This window comes from Trichomycterus rosablanca, chromosome 5, assembly GCF_030014385.1.
Source record: "Trichomycterus rosablanca isolate fTriRos1 chromosome 5, fTriRos1.hap1, whole genome shotgun sequence".
Lineage (NCBI taxonomy): Eukaryota > Metazoa > Chordata > Actinopteri > Siluriformes > Trichomycteridae > Trichomycterus > Trichomycterus rosablanca.
In genome coordinates this window covers 17082308-17098909 of record NC_085992.1, presented here as the reverse complement: position 1 = coordinate 17098909, position 16602 = coordinate 17082308, and the positions used below count along the sequence as shown (strand labels likewise).

Here is a 16602-nt window from a genome sequence, read left to right as displayed (position 1 = left end):
ATAATGTCATGTGACCAGAACAGTATAAAGTCATAGCCATAGCATCTGTTCGGGGTTCTTGTCCAGAGACTGCTGGAGGAACCCGCGGCCGTGCAAATAAATTCTTCAATTCAATCCAGTCAACTGTAATCTTTGCTTTTATTTATCATCTCACCATATTTTTCCATGACACACTCTTCATTTATTATTTCTTCACTGAGAAAGAGGGTATGTAATAGTTGTTGCTGCTGGTCAACTTGCACAATGGTGAGAAATTTTAGTCTGGTCTGATTGATTGATTAATTGACAGCTGATTTCTCTAGGCTCTACTCCAAACTGAATATTGTCTGAATATGTGTCGTCCAACTTTTAAGAAGCTTCAGATTACAAATCACAACCCAGACATTCGTCTATAAATTTTATACGATTTAGAATGCATTGTTTCTTTAATAATTGTGCTGTTAAAACCCTGTAGCTATAAAGGCCTCAACTTTTTTGTTGTGTCTCTGTGTGCATTTGTGCCAATTTAGTCAATGAAACTGGCATTAATGTTTGGTCAAAAAGCCAGGCTTACAATTAACATTCCAATTTATCTTAAATGTGTTCAATGTGTTTGGGTTAATGGCTCTGTGCAGGCCACAAATGTTCCTCCATATGAAACACATCAAACATGTCTTTGTGGACCTTGCTTTGTACACAGGGGCACAGTCATTCTGAAACCCCTGTAAGCAATGTGGCAAAATGCGTCCATGTGTCCAAGCTTAGATATTGTTTTATGAGTATTTATTGGAAAAATACAGCTTAACGGTGGTCAGGTAGCACACAAGAGCTGACATCTCAAACTCGTCAGCTCGAATCTCAGCTCTGTAACCAGCAGGCTGGGCTACATGAACAATTATTGGCTTATTCGTAGGGAGGGTGCCGGAGGTGATTCCTCACAACTGATGCAATTACGACCTCTGCAGGCTGATTGATGGCGCCTGAACAGAGGTGAGGGATAATGGGATCAGTGCGTGACTCTCCGTGCGCTAAGCTAATTCACATATGAACTTGCCTTGTGCAAGTGAAAAGATGCAGTCAGCTACTGCACACGTGTCGAAGGGGGCATATGTTAGCAACAGCTCTCCTTGGTCAGGGGTGGAAGTCAGCATTAGTAGAAAAAAAAGCTTTATTTAAAGGGTTCACAAACTTTTTACATCTGGCTAGCTCAGGTTTGCTTTGTGAATGCTACACTTAAATAATTATGTGCATTGTTACTATTTTCAGCTTCCTTGGATGATTTGCAACGTATGAAAGTATTTGTCCTAGATTTGTCCTAAATTTTATTATCTCTTAATGACAATGTACTGTAGGAGAATTAATGTAATGTATGACGTGCACATGTGCTACATGTTCTCATTTTCTGTTCTACTGAGGTCTTTTTTTTGTCTCAGCTTAAGCAACATGCTGGGTGGAACTATTTAATATGAGACAGGACAATCACATAATATCAGCAATTATTTAATTAAGGAAATACAATCACAGTAAACAGAAAAATCAGAATTAGGACTTAATACACAGGAACCAGGACTAATCTCATTATGTGCATCAAAAGTTCATTACTTTCCGAAAAGTGGTAAAAAACAGTGCAAGAGAGCATGTCATTATCTATTTGAACAAAACGCAACAAAATAATAGACAGGATCAAATCGATTAGATCCATTTTAGATCAATTTTGCTTTAAATAATGAAATAGACTTTGTGCTTCTCTGTTTCATTGCAGGAACTCTGAATGTTCTGCTAAGGGTGAAGAGTATTGCTACGGTGGATTCTTTAGCATGGACGCTGTCTGGCCATCAAGGACCCAACTGGAGAAAAGCTAACGTCGTAGTGTATCCAAGCGGCCCATTCCAGGTAATTACACAGTGACTTGTGCGTTTGGGTAGTGGGTGAGGGAGTTGGTGGTGTTTGTGTGGGTGTGTGTTTGCCATCTCGTACATAGTTCAACTTCATTTCATTTATTAATAAACATCCATTCCTGCATTTCAGACCCGCAACACATTCCAAAAAAAGTTGGGACAGTAAATTCCTTTTCCATTCCTTTTCACCACACTTAAAAGACATTTTGGCACCGAGGAGACCAAGTGATTTAGTGTTTCAGCTTTTATTTTGTCCCATTCTTCCTGCAAACACGTCTTAAGACGTACAACAGTACAGGGGCGTTGTTCTCGCATTTTTTATTTCAAAATTTTCCACACATTCTCTATTGAGGACAGGTCAGGACTGCAGAAAGCCAGTACCCGTAGCCACTTGGACGTCCCTGGAAAAGATGACGTCTTGATGGCAGCATATGTTGCTCTAAGATCTTGATGTACTTTTCTGCATTAATGCTGCCATCACAGAAGTGTTAATGACTTTAATGACATTATTGACACAGCCCCATACCATGACAGACCCTGGCTTTTGCACTTGTTGCTGATAACAGTCTGGATGGTCCTCTTCGTCTTTGGTCCAAAGCACACCGTACATTTTTTCCAAAAAAGACCTGGAATGCTGATTTATCTGACCACAATGCACGTTTCCACTGTGTAATGGTCCATCCTAGATGCCTCAGAGCCCAGAGAAGTCGGCGCCACTTCTGGACATGGTTAACATAAGGCTTCTTTTTTGCACAGTAAAGTTTTTAGTGGCATTTGTGCATGTAACTCTGTATTATAGTGCTTGACAAAGGTTTGCCAAAGTAATCCCTCACCCATGTGGTTATATCAGCTATTGTTGAGTGGCGGTTCTTGATGCAGTGCCGTCCGATGGATGGAAGATCATGGGTGTTCAGCTTAAGCTTGCGCCCTTGGCCTTTACGCACTGAAATTCCTCTCAATTCCTTGAATGGTTTAATGATATTATGCACTGTAGAGGGAGAAATATGCAAATCCCTTCCAATCTTTCTTTGACGTTCATTGTTTTTAAACATTTCAATTATTTTCTCACGCATTTGTTGAAAAACTGGAGATCCTCTGATCATCTTTGCTCATCAAAGACTCAGCCTTTCCTGGATGCTGCTCTGCTTTTGTACTAAACCATGATTACAATCACCTGTTTGGAATCACATAATTATTTAGTTTTTTCATCTCATTACTAGCCCTAAATTGTCCCCGTCTCAACTTTTTTGGAATGTGTTGCAGATCTGAAATGAAGGAATGGAGGTATATTAACAAATGAAATGAAGTTGAGCAGACAAAACATGAAATATATTGGGTTCAAACTGTCTGCAATCAAATAAGTCAAAGTAAATGTAAGAAACACTGCATTCTTAATTATTTAATAATTAATAAATAATTTGTAAGGAGCTTTACGGAAAGTATTTTATTGGTCTGCTTTCTCTTGGTCGGCATTTCCTTTCCATCACACTCAGCTAGAAGTTTCTTCACGTTTAGTAAAGAGCATTAATAATAAAGTTAAGGAGACAGCTGAAATTCAGCCAAGCTTCTCTATCTTCTTCTGTCCTCTCGGTGTATTGCTTTCTTTTCTCCCCCCGTTGCCTCTCCACTTCCCCCAGTCCTCCTTTTTTTTTTGGAGTTGGCTCCTTCCAGACCTCGTTATGTATTCACAGCAGCAGTTGTTTTGGTGAGACGTTCCGAAAAGGAACAGTATAGAGGGACTACATCCATGCCAAACTTCTGCTTGTCTCTTTTTTGAAAGTCACTTTAATTTCCTGGAGAGTTTTTGTGTTGGTACTCAAGGTCTTGGTTTCTCATAAAAAAAAAAAATGAACATAAGAAATAGTGGGTGATTGTGAAAGCCACTCCACCAACTGTCCAGTGTGGATATATCTTGAGGCTTTGTTCTAAAAGGTGCCATCACACCACCTCTGGAGACAACTCATTCGTCGAGGGTGGTGCAGCACAGGCAGAGTTCCTCAGGAAGAAGAGTGGCCCTGCAAGGCATACAGGTGTCTGGAAAGCATGAACACCATGCAAGACACAACAGACAGCCGATGACAAGAAATGCCAACAAAGCTGGCTTTCAAAGAGCTTTTAAAACTGCAGTGAATTAATGCTACTGGGGTGCAGATGACTAACAGTGGTGTTTTTTTTTTTAAATCAGGAAGTCTGTGTGCCTTATGTTGGCATTTCAGGTGGGCATGATTTTGTAACCCACTCCCCCAGCTGATTAACAAAGCTGGTATTTAAAGGGCTCTCACAACTGCAGTGAATTAATGCTACTGAGGTGCAGATGACTGACAGTGGTCTTTTCTCTAATCAGGCAGTCTGTGTGCCCTATGTTGGCATTTCAGGTGGGCATGATTTTGTAACCCACTCCCCCAGCTGATCAACAAAGCTGGTATTTAAAGGGCTCTCACAACTGCAGTGAATTAATGCTATTGAGGTGCAGATGACTAACAGTGGTGTTTTCTTTAATCAGGCAGTCTGTGTGCCTCATTATGGCATTTCAGGTAGGCATGATTCTGTAACTCGCACCCCCCACTGACAAAGCTGGTATTTAAAGGGCTCTTACAACTACAGCTGCAATGAATTAATGCTACTGAGGTGCAGATGACTGACAGTGGTCTTTTCTCTAATCAGGCAGTCTGTGTGCCCTATGTTGGCATTTCAGGTGGGCATGATTTTGTAACCCACTCCCCCAGCTGATCAACAAAGCTGGTATTTAAAGGGCTCTCACAACTGCAGTGAATTAATGCTATTGAGGTGCAGATGACTAACAGTGGTGTTTTCTTTAATCAGGCAGTTTGTGTGCCTCATTATGGCATTTCAGGTAGGCATGATTCTGTAACTCGCACCCCCCACTGATTAACAAAGCTGGTATTTAAAGGGCTCTTACAACTACAGCTGCAATGAATTAATGCTACTGAGGTGCAGATGACTGACAGTGGTCTTTTCTCTAATCAGGCAGTCTGTGTGCCCTATGTTGGCATTTCAGGTGGGCATGATTTTGTAACCCACTCCCCCAGCTGATCAACAAAGCTGGTATTTAAAGGGCTCTCACAACTGCAGTGAATTAATGCTATTGAGGTGCAGATGACTAACAGTGGTGTTTTCTTTAATCAGGCAGTTTGTGTGCCTCATTATGGCATTTCAGGTGGGCATGATTCTGTAACCCTTACCCTCCGCTGATCAACAAAGCTGGTATTTAAAGGGCTCTTACAACTACAGCTGCAGTGAATTAATGCTACTGAGGTGCAGATGACTGACAGTGGTCTTTTCTCTAATCAGGCAGTCTGTGTGCCCTATGTTGGCATTTCAGGTGGGCATGATTTTGTAACCCACACCCCCAGCTGATCAACAAAGCTGGTATTTAAAGGGCTCTTACAACTGCAGTGAATTAATGCTATTGAGGTGCAGATGACTAACAGTGGTGTTTTCTTTAATCAGGCAGTTTGTGTCCCTCATTATGGCATTTCAGGTGGGCATGATTCTGTAACCCTTACCCTCCGCTGATCAACAAAGCTGGTATTTAAAGGGCTCTTACAACTACAGCTGCAATGAATTAATGCTACTGAGGTGCAGATGACTGACAGTGGTCTTTTCTCTAATCAGGCAGTCTGTGTGCCTCATTATGGCATTTCAGGTGGGCATGATTCTACAACCCCACCACCACCACCCCCCGCAAATTAACAAAGCTGGTATTTAAAGGGCTCCCACAACTGCAGTGAATTCATGCTACTGAGGTGCAGATGACTGACAGTGATGTTTTCTCTAATCAGTCTGTGTGCCTAATTATGGCATTTCAGGTGGGCATGATTCTGTAATCCGCACCCCCTGATCTCTACGTTAGCTGGGCCTGTTTAAAGACACCTTGCTTTATGTCTGCTTCACCATATATTGTTGACCTATAGTTCATCTGTACCAGAGATATCTATCTATCTATCTATCTATCTATCTATCTATCTATCTATCTATCTATCTATCTATCTATCTATCTATCTATCTATCTATCTATCTATCTACCTACCTACCTACCTACCTACCTATTTACCTACCTACCTATCTATCTATAAGGTTTTTTCCCTGCTACACTTAATGTCAGCAAACAGACTGTTTTGTTTTTTCTGCTACGAAACACTCCATGCTTTTGTGAGGTCCAACCATAACAGAGAACAAAAACCTCACGCGCTTAAATCCCTCTGAGCATCTTAGCTGGGCTATATTTTGCCCACAGATCGATGAGTGAAAGCTAAGCCAGACTCCCTAGGATGAAAAAAGTTTGCCAACTAGGCTAATCCAGCCATGTCTCTCCCTCTGTCCATTCCATCTGTTTATTCTCATGTCTTCACCATCCTACTTTAACTCTCACTGTGTTATAGTAAACAAATAGACTCCAGCTGAGCTAGCCTTTGTGTTAGCCTTCCAAATGAACTAATCTGCAACCAATAATGACATTTCTTTATAAAAATCTATGAATCGTTACAAGTCAAACATCCACATAAACTTAATTTATTTTATTTGTCTGACACAATGATCACACATTCCAGTTGTTTAACACACCTGTTGTAGAAAAGACACTTGAAACCAGAGGGTTTGAAAACATACAGAATTACTTTGTACTGTAGAAAAAAACGGTTTAATTTTGAACCATGGACACCTTTTAAAATATTTTTTAGTGTTTATAACTGACTACAGCCATCAGCTTCTCTGTGCCCAAGAAACAGGTCAAAAGTTAAACTGCATCTATTATACTTACTCACTTTCCTAAATCACAGGGCAGACACACACACACACACACACACACACACACACATTTACCTATAGGGCAATTCAGTGTCTCCAATGAACCTGTTTTTGGACTGTGGGAGGAAACCTGAGCTCCCTGAGGAAACCCACGCAGACACGGGGAGAACATGCAAACTCAGCACAGAAAGGACCCAGACTGTCCCGCCTGGGGATCGAACCCAGGACCTTCTTGCTGTGAGGCAACAGTACTACCCACCAAGCCACCGCATCTATTACAATGAACGACAATTATTATACAAGAAAAAAAAATTCTAACACCCAAAATATTATTATTATTATTATTATTATTATTGTAGTTTTTGTTGCTACAACTTTATACAAGTGTTCTTTACAAAGTGTCTGCACCTTTTTTTAACTCTGTTTATTAAGAATTTTAAAAACAAATTACGTCACTTTTCTACAGTCACCTTCCAATGCATTTTCCCCACCATTGTACCAACTTAAAAATTTTTTTTTTTGCTGCTTTCACATCATCACATGAAAATCTTCTTCCCCTTAAAGCTTCTTTGTGTCCAAAGAGGTGGAAATCAGATGCCACTAAATCCGGACTATAAGCTCTCTCTCAGTCTCTCAGACACGATCAATTACTACTCCTCCCACCCTTACTGTTTTCAACGAAAATATAAAAAGTGCAGAAACCTTTTGAAGATCCCTTGTACGTAGCTTTATGTAACACAGTGGTGGCCTACCGGGTAAAACTTTGGGCTATCAATCAGAGGTGGGTGTAAATCCTGGCTCTGCCATTTGGCCACTGCTGGCCCCTTGAGCAAGGCCCTTAATTCTTTTGCCCCCAGGAGTGCTGTAGAATGGTGCGCTTTATACTCAGCTTCCAAACAAACTGAGATATGCAGAAAAAGCATTGCATTGTACTATGCTCATGTATATGTGATGAAGAAATGAATTCCATCTGCCTAAGATGCCATTTTCCCCCCCAATTTTCTCCCCAACTCTAGTCGTATCCAATTACCCTGGTTTGAGAAGCTTCGCAACTGACACACATCCCCTCCGACATGTGTGCAGTACCGACTGCCTCTTTTCACCTGCACAGAGAGCCACACCCTGATGAGCAGTATTCCCCAACTCTGCACAGGCACCATCAATCAGCCAGCAGAGGTCGTAATTGCACCAGTTATGAGGAACCCTGGTCCGGCTCATCCTACCCTGAACAACAGCCAGTTGTTGTTCTTGTGGCCGCCCAGCACAGCTGGATGGCCGAGCTGAGATTTGATGCAATGTATTCGAAATCCCAGCTCTGATGTGCTAGCGTATTTTACCGCTGTGCCACCTAAGTGGCCATTATTATTATTATTATTATTATTATTATCATTATTATTATTATTATTAGTAGTAGTAGTAGTATTACTACTATGATTATAATTACTACTATTATTATCATTATATCATTATCATTATTATATTATTTGTATTACTATTATTATTATTGCTATTATTATTAGTTGTGTTATTATTAATATCATTACTATTATCGTTATTATTATTACTATTATTATTATTAATATTATTATTATTATTATTACTATTATTATTATTACTATTAGTATATTACTATTAGTATTATAATTATTATTACTACGATTATTATTATTACTATTGTCATTAATAAAACTATTATTGTTATTATTACTATTATTATTATTATTACTATTATTATTATTACATTATTACTATTATTATTATTATTACATTATTATTATTATGATATTACTATTATTACTATTATCGTTATTAATATTACTATTATTATTATTACTACTACTACTATTATTATTATTACTATTATTGTTGTTATTATTATTATTACTATTATTACTATTATTATTATTACTATTATCATTATTATTATTATTGCTATTATTATTATTATTACTACTATTATTATTATTATTACTATCATTATTATTATTATTATTATTATTATTATTATTATTATTATTATTATTATTTTAATTAGTGATAGGGCCAGACCAAAAATGAATGCAGCCAAGCTGTTACATTTCTCTAAGAAATAGATCAGGCTTTTTGTGTACAGTACCTTTATGCCTTGCTTACTGCTTTAAAGTACCTAGCCCAAGACTGCTGCCATTATCTGCCACCTAAGTTGATCCTTCTGTGCTACCTAGCACTTTTAAGAGCCATCAAGGGAGGCCAGATTCAACCAACAGTGAAAGGACTTGAAAACAAAAGAGCAAGGGGACTGAGGGATGATCAGTAATTAGCTCTGCTTAATTATAATTTGATGAAAGACAGCATGAGAAAAAAAGAGTTTATTATAGTCTATTCGCTCTTTTTGAACCTCTTTTTTTCACATTCATATAGTATGTTAGGCTTTCTGGGCTTTCTATTTTGCACTTTTTTCCATTAACCTTGTTCGACCCCAGGTTTATTATGTATTTTTTTCTCTTCTTGTTTTGTATAGTCCAGCTACCTTTCCCTTTTCTGTGAATCCAGCTTTTGCATTTTGTGATAGGAACATACAAGAGATTTTCAGTTTCACAACTCTCCCATAACCTTCAACAGTCACTGGCACTAATTAAGTTTTCTTTCTCTCTTTTGCACGGACATCCATGTAAGCGAGTTTTGTTGAAAATAGTAGCACGTGTACTCATAAATGAAGAGAACACAAGCACTCGAACTGGTTTATAAAGGAGTGTGTAGTAAATGTGTCATTTTCTTCTGATGATGTCAATGATACTAATTTACTGAGAAAAAAATAAGTATATATGACCAAAAGTATGTGGACACCTATTCTAATCTTTAGGTTTAAGTGTTTTAGCCACACCCATTGCTAATAGGAGTATATAATTAAATATATAAATAAATTATAGACATTCAAATTTAGGGCAACATGACCATACCCTTACGCACAAAGCAGTTCCTTAAATATGCATTTTGTATATGTATGGTTTGTTTACATTTAATTCATTCAAATTATCTTTCAGGCGCTCTGGAGCAGGTTTTCTTCAAGGATCTCAGTGTACTTAGCTGCATTCATTTTTCCCTCTATCAAGACTAGTCGCCCCGGTCCAGCTGCTGAAAAACATCCCCACGTTATGATGCTGCCACTGCCATGCTTCACTGTAGGGATGGCACTAGCCAGGTGATGAGTGGTGCCTGGTTTCCTCCAGACGTGACGCTTGGTATTCAGACCAATTCAAGTTCAATTTGGTTTCATCAGACCAGAGAATCTTGTTTCTCATGGTTTGAGAGTCCTCTAGGTGCATTTTGGCAAACTCCAAGCGAGCGGTCATGTGCCTTTTACTAAGTAGTGGCTTCCATCTGGCCACTCTACCATAAAGACGTGATTTGTGGAGTGCTGCCTGGATGGTTGATCTTCTGATAGGTTCTCCCATCTCCACAAGGATACGCTGGAGCTCTGTCAGAGTGACCCTCGGGTTCCTGCTTGCCTTCCTGGCCAAGGCCCGTCTTCCCCAATCGCTCAGTTTGGCCGGGCGGCCAGGTCTAGGAAGATTTATGGTTGTTCCAAACTTCTTCCATTTACAAATAATGGTGGCCACTGTGCTCTTTGGGACCATTAAAGCTGCATAAATATTTCTGTACCCTTCTCCAGATCTATGCCTTGACACAATCCTGTTTCCATCCCCATGGCTTGGAGTTTGCTCTGATATGCACTGTCAACTGTGGGACCTTATATGGGCAGGCGTTGGCAATCCCCAATCATGTCCAATCAATTGAATTTAGCACAGGTGGACTCCAGTTAACTTGTAGAAACATCTCAGGCAGTATCAGTGAAAACAAAATGCACCACAGCTCACTTTTGGGTGTCGTATCAAAGGGTGTTCACACTTGTGTACATATGATATTTTACATTTTGATTTTGAATAAATTAGCACAAATGTCTAAAAACCTGCTTTCACTTTGTCATTGTGGGATATTTTGTGTAGAATTTTGTGGCAAAAAATGAACTTAATCTATTAAAGAATGAGTCTGTAATGTAATAAAACATGGAGAAGGTGAAATGGGTGTGCAGACTTTCCGGCTTGACTGTATAAGACACATGGACTGTATGTGAAATATGTTCCCATTTAGCCAAAAAAGAACTCTTTAAGCTATGTCTTTTTGGAGCTGTGCCATGCTGGAACAGAAAGGGACCTTCCCCAAACAAAGTCACAAATGTAAAAGTATAGCATTAATATAACTGTCATTTTTTTTGACTTGTTGGTGATGGTGTGCCTGAAGCACCTGAACTGAATCATTAACATGGGTGTCCACATACTTTAGGCCATGACATGCCATGTCTGAGATAAAATTACATGGCAATGTTTGAGACTGCTCTCATGTTCCCTTTCTCCACCGTGGCCCTGTAGCCAATTAGACCAGTAAAAGTGCAAGGTTGAGCTTAGCACCAACCGCCATGCTAGCGATGGAAATCAAATTAGTCCACCCTACAAATGAGCAGGATGGTCTATTAGCAATCTCACGGCTTTCACTCCATCCTTGTCTCATTTCGTCTCGCCTGCTCTGTCTCCTGTTCATTTACTCGTTCTGAACGTGGTCTGAGAGACTAAGTCTGGATTAAGCTAAGGTCAGGGACAGCAAATTTAGAATTGTGTGGGTATAATTGGCCTGGTTGGCAAGATCAGAAGTCAAAAGTGTTTTAAAAGAGTGTTTTCTCTACGGTCGAAAGTGGTCAAGAGGCTCAAACCTTGCACTTGTCTTTTTTTCTGTCTGCCAAGAAGGGCACTCAGTGACACCAAGCCTGAAGACACTGAGCCTTGAAGAGCATGACAATTCACTAAATTGTATGAATGCAAATATGTCATTAATATTCTCTTTCTGTAGATTACTGATATTTCCCTACAATAGGACTGTGTCAAATACTCAAAGGCTCTTCACTTAGTACTGAAACCACATTTACCTGTCAAGATTAATGTGCCATTTTAGATAGAAGCAGCACCCAGACCCCTCACGTGAACTGAATCATAAGCCATATATATACGCGATCTCAATTTAACGCGATTAAAAAAAATAGTGCCGTTAACGCAAATTCTATTTGGCCCTGCGAGTCATCCGTAGTTTATGTTGAGACTTGGCCGTGCACGGCATCTCTCATTAAGACGGCGTTTCTCAAATGTAAACGAGCGTCGTAGCGTCGTAGCACTTGCTTAATAAAAAAATAAATACACGGTATATTCACAAGTTGTCGGGAGCAGAACACTTGTATTACTTTTTCTGTTACGGTACTGAATAGCAGACAGCTAGAGTCGTTAGCCAAGCACGCTATTCCATGAACTATGGAAGCCCCAAAGGGTCAAAACACACTCACTTTGTGTAGAAACGTCCATCAAACCATTGTCACGATACAACCACAGAAAAGTCTGTTACAATAACTACGCCTTATCCCACCTAAAGCACCGCTGATCTACAATGTTTGCTGATGGAGAAATTTTAACTTACAATCTGACATATATACGAAGTCAAGGGTCTCTGCTAGATAGTATTACTGCCTAGTATGTGAGTGAATAAAACTCCATTACAGTTTTCTCTTGTCCCAGCAGTTTTTAACATAAGTACATTTAGCATAAAATGTGTTCACCATTTTAATTGTAACATTTCACTTAAAAATCCTTGTTTTCTATAACATTTACACAGATTATTTTAATGCGATTAATCGCGATTAACTATATGAAATTCTGAGATTAATCGCGATTAAAAATTGTAATCGTTTGACAGCCCTAATATATATATATATATATATATACCAATCAGCCATAACATTAAAACCATCTCCTTGTTTCTACACTCACTGTCCATTTTATTAGCTCCACTTACCATATAGAAGCACTTTGTAGTTCTACAATTACTGACTGTAGTCCATCTGTTACTCTGCATGCTTTTTAGCTCCATTTCACCCTGTTCTTCAAGAGTCAGGACCCCCACATGACCACCATAGAGTAGGTATTATTTAGGTGGTGGATCATTCTCAGCACAGTGACATGATGGTGGTGTGTTAGTGTGTGTTGTGCTGGTATGAGTGGATCAGACACAGCAGCGCTGCTGGAGTTTTTAAATACCATGTCCACTCTATTAGACACTTCTACCTAGTTGGTCCACCTTGTAGATGTAAAATCAGAGACGATCGCTCATCTATTGCTGCTGTTTGAGTCAGTCATCTTCTAGACCTTCATCAGTGGTCACAGGACGCTGCCCACGGGCCGCTGTTGGCTGGATAATGTTTTGGTTGGTGGACTATTCTTAGTCTAGCAGTGACAGTGAGGTGTTTAAAAACTCAATCAGGACCGCTGTGTCTTATCCACTCATATCAGCACAACACACACAAACACACCACCACCATGTCAGTGTCACTGCAGTGCTAAGAATGACCCACCACTCAAATAATACCTGCTCTGTAGTGGTCCTGGGAGAATTCTGACCATTAAAGAACAGCATGAAAAGGGACTAACAAAGCATGCAGAGAAACAGATGGACTACAGTCAGTAATTGTAGAACTACAAAGTACTTTTATATGGTAAGTGGAGCTAAAAAAATTGACAGTGAGTGTAGAAACAAGGAGGAGGTTTTAATGTTATGGCTGATCGGTGTATTTGTATTCACAGTGAAATGAAAAAGTATGTGGTGTTGTCCTAGTTACTAAAACAATCAGCCCTAAGCTCTTAACAAACAGCACACGATATCCCAATCAAAAATAATTAATTTAATAAATAAACAAAATAGGCTATTTCTAAGCTCTGGGACTCCATGGAACCAAAGTGCCATTATCCTGAAACAAAGAAAAGCTGGAACTGTGGTAATTCTTTTTAAAAGCTGAGTTCACAAAAACCATCATTCTAACACTTAAACGTTGTGGTTGTGTGATAACTTGGAGATGCTTTGCAGCTTATTGTTTTAATTACTGCTTTATACAAGAAAACCCTAAAGAGGAATGTAAAATGCTAAAAAATGCTCTTTTGACTAAAGGGGCACAGAAAAGTGGAGGTTGTTTTACCTAAAAAGTTTGAGTAGATCAACCATATACTTTTGGCCATCTAGAAAAATAATGTGACTTTTGTCAATGTTCTTTTCACCCACACCACAATGTCTGATTTGATGGCAACATGGTTATATTAACTATTTTTAATTTTCAATATATCTTTTTAAAATTCCTCCTAATTTCAGGTGGTGTTCGAGGGCATCCGGGGCGATGGATTTGAGGGTGACATTGCCATTGATGATGTCTCTGTCACAAAAGGGAAGTGCAAGCAGGAAAAACTGCCTGAAACAGGTTGGTGCATAATTCATGCCAGCACACTGATATGAGTTTAGAGTCACCTTCTTACTGCTAAGCTTTTGATAAAGGCACTGTCAGAGGAATACAGAGAGAACAGCAAGATCCTCAGTATAAGTTAGGGCTATCTGCAAGACATCTACCCGTCACTGGCCAAGTCCAAGTGTGGTGCAAAAAACACGATCACTAGAGTGCCTAGGGGAATTAAATGTATTTACAATTGGGACACAGGAATAATAAAAGCCCAAAAATGCCTAAACAATAATGCGCACCCTTCATATTGCTTCATAGTTGGTAAGATATGATACTATAGGGCTCAAAATCTGTTTTTAATCTATGGATTTTCATTTTATATAAGAGTGTGCAATTTTTCCTTGTGGTGTCCTTTTGTAAACCTAAGATTTCAGATATTTGCTTGTAGCACTGGGTTCTTTCTCAATTTCTACTGCATTGTATATTGTGGTCTTAATTTGATTTTTGCAGGATGCCTATGCCTAAAGAATGTACGAAGAAGAACAGATTTTAGATTATCAGTGTCCCTGTGTGTTGGGCACCTTTCATGAAGACCAATTTGAGTTGACCAGTTTGTTCAGGCTTCCCAGAGCCATGATCTCAACCCAAACAAACAATTTTAGGATGTTGATTGACAGCCAGGTCTTCTTGACCAACCACATTACCAGATTTTACTAGTTCTTTTGCACACAAACTCCATTCCCATATTAATGCTCATGGTTTTAGAATAGGATGTCCCACAGGCTCATGGTCTGTGTTTCCATGTAGTGCTTATGGGCCATTCATTGTAAATGTAAAGAAGAAGCCATTAGTCTAAGGACAAAATACCCAAAACCTGCGTTTCATTAGCAATTACAGTAACTAAATGCTAATAAACTAGCTTGCATTTGTAAAAACACAATTTCCAACAAAGTCAAGACACTTAAAATGCAATAAATAATAAAAACTGTAATTTGTTAAATCACAACTTTTATTTAACCTTAAATGTGTTTTCACTAACAAACCTAATTGTATATTGTAAATATTTATTTAAAAAAATATATGCCACAAAAAAGACTAAGGTAATACAAGCACCACTGTTCTGGAAGGTTTCACAATGAGGAGTTTTACTGGCTACAGGTGAGGTCATCAAGATTGAGCATAAATAGAGCATCCAAGCAGGGATGGATCAGGGTTTACTCCTATGTGCCAACCTTATGAGAGAATTGTCAGTCAGTTTAAAGACAATGTTTTTGTGCAATATTACAATGAATTTCACCATCTACAGTTCATGATATCATGAAAAGATTCAGGGAGTCAAGGGAAATCTCTGTGCAAAAAGGCCAAGGACAGAAACTGCTGCTGAATGTGTGTGACCACTGACCCCTTAGGTGGTTGTTTAAGAAAACATCATGCTATCTTGATTGGACATAGCCACATAGGCTTGGGAGAACTTTAAAAAATCATTGTGACTTAACACAGTGTACCACTTCATCAAGAAATGCTGCCATCAGGACAACCTATTTTCCCAGGAACTCCATGTAATTTCAGCAAGACAATTCCAGTCCTCATTCTGCATAAATTATAACAAGTTGCTTCGTAGATGTAGAGTGCATGTGCTTGACTGACCTGTCTCCAGTCCAGTTAGAAAAGCAGACAACAGTGACTACGGACTATAGTGTATAGCAAGAAAAAGCAAAAATTCCACTGTTCCACATTAACAGTTAACAGTATAAACACACCCTTTTCCTAGTATTGAAATTTGAGAGTCCCAACTTACAATCTCACTCTTTTCTGCCTGTAAAAAAATTATTTTAGTTACCTGCTATTAGTTTTTCATATGTATATTTTTAGATTCTGCAATGTTTATTCAAAGTAAATGAACAAAATGTTTCCAGGCTATTTTCCCCCAGGCTATGTTTTCATTTTATTTATAACACACTCTAGTTTTACTGCATATTTACTCAGATGAAAAGGATCTGCTGAACCTATTATAAAATGCACCCTTGCTACAAGCTCCAGCTTTATTGGAAGTTGTGATAAGACATTTTGATTGGATTTTATGGATTAATCTTTATAGGATTTATTTTATGGGCAGATTTTATTTTGAAAGGATTTTTCTCTCAAGTCCAGATGATCAATGGCAATATCCTAAAATTCTTCTTGGCAGAAAAGAAAACCCTGGAGCAACCTGAGCATTCTGGGCACTTTTAGCTCAGTTGTTATAGTCTGGACCTGTGCAGCACTGATAACTTGATAGGGTGAGTGAAAGATGGCCTAAATCAACCCCTTTGGGCAATATGAATACAGGGTAATGCCTTTTGGGCTTATGAATGCCCCAGCTGCACTTGACCCATCTCAATCCACCTGATCCAGTGCTTCCTGGGCTTTGCTCATTTTTATTAAAAACTTTAGTACCATAGCAGTGCCCAATCCCACCAAGAAAAAAAACTTAAATTTGTTTATTTAGATGCCGAATCCCATCTAAAATGGGTCTCAGATACATGTGGCTGTTAGTCCTTTCACTTAAAAGCTATAACTCCCCTCTTTCATAGGGATTAGCTCTTCTTTTTACATTACACACCTTAAGTTAGTAGTATGAAGCCTCTTCATTCCTTCCTCTAATCCCACCCTACCCCC

The 16602-nt window shown here is 38.9% G+C and overlaps 1 protein-coding gene across 1 annotated transcript in view; it reads left to right on the top strand.

Moving 5' to 3' along the window:
* LOC134314369 (MAM domain-containing glycosylphosphatidylinositol anchor protein 1) overlaps positions 1–16602 on the top strand; it is a 294987-nt gene that overhangs the window by 271729 nt on the left and 6656 nt on the right. Inside the window, exons 15-16 of the mRNA XM_062994950.1 lie at positions 1742–1872; positions 13863–13968. Of these exons, the coding sequence (XP_062851020.1) occupies positions 1742–1872; positions 13863–13968 (237 nt within the window). The remainder of the gene's footprint in view (positions 1–1741; positions 1873–13862; positions 13969–16602) is intronic.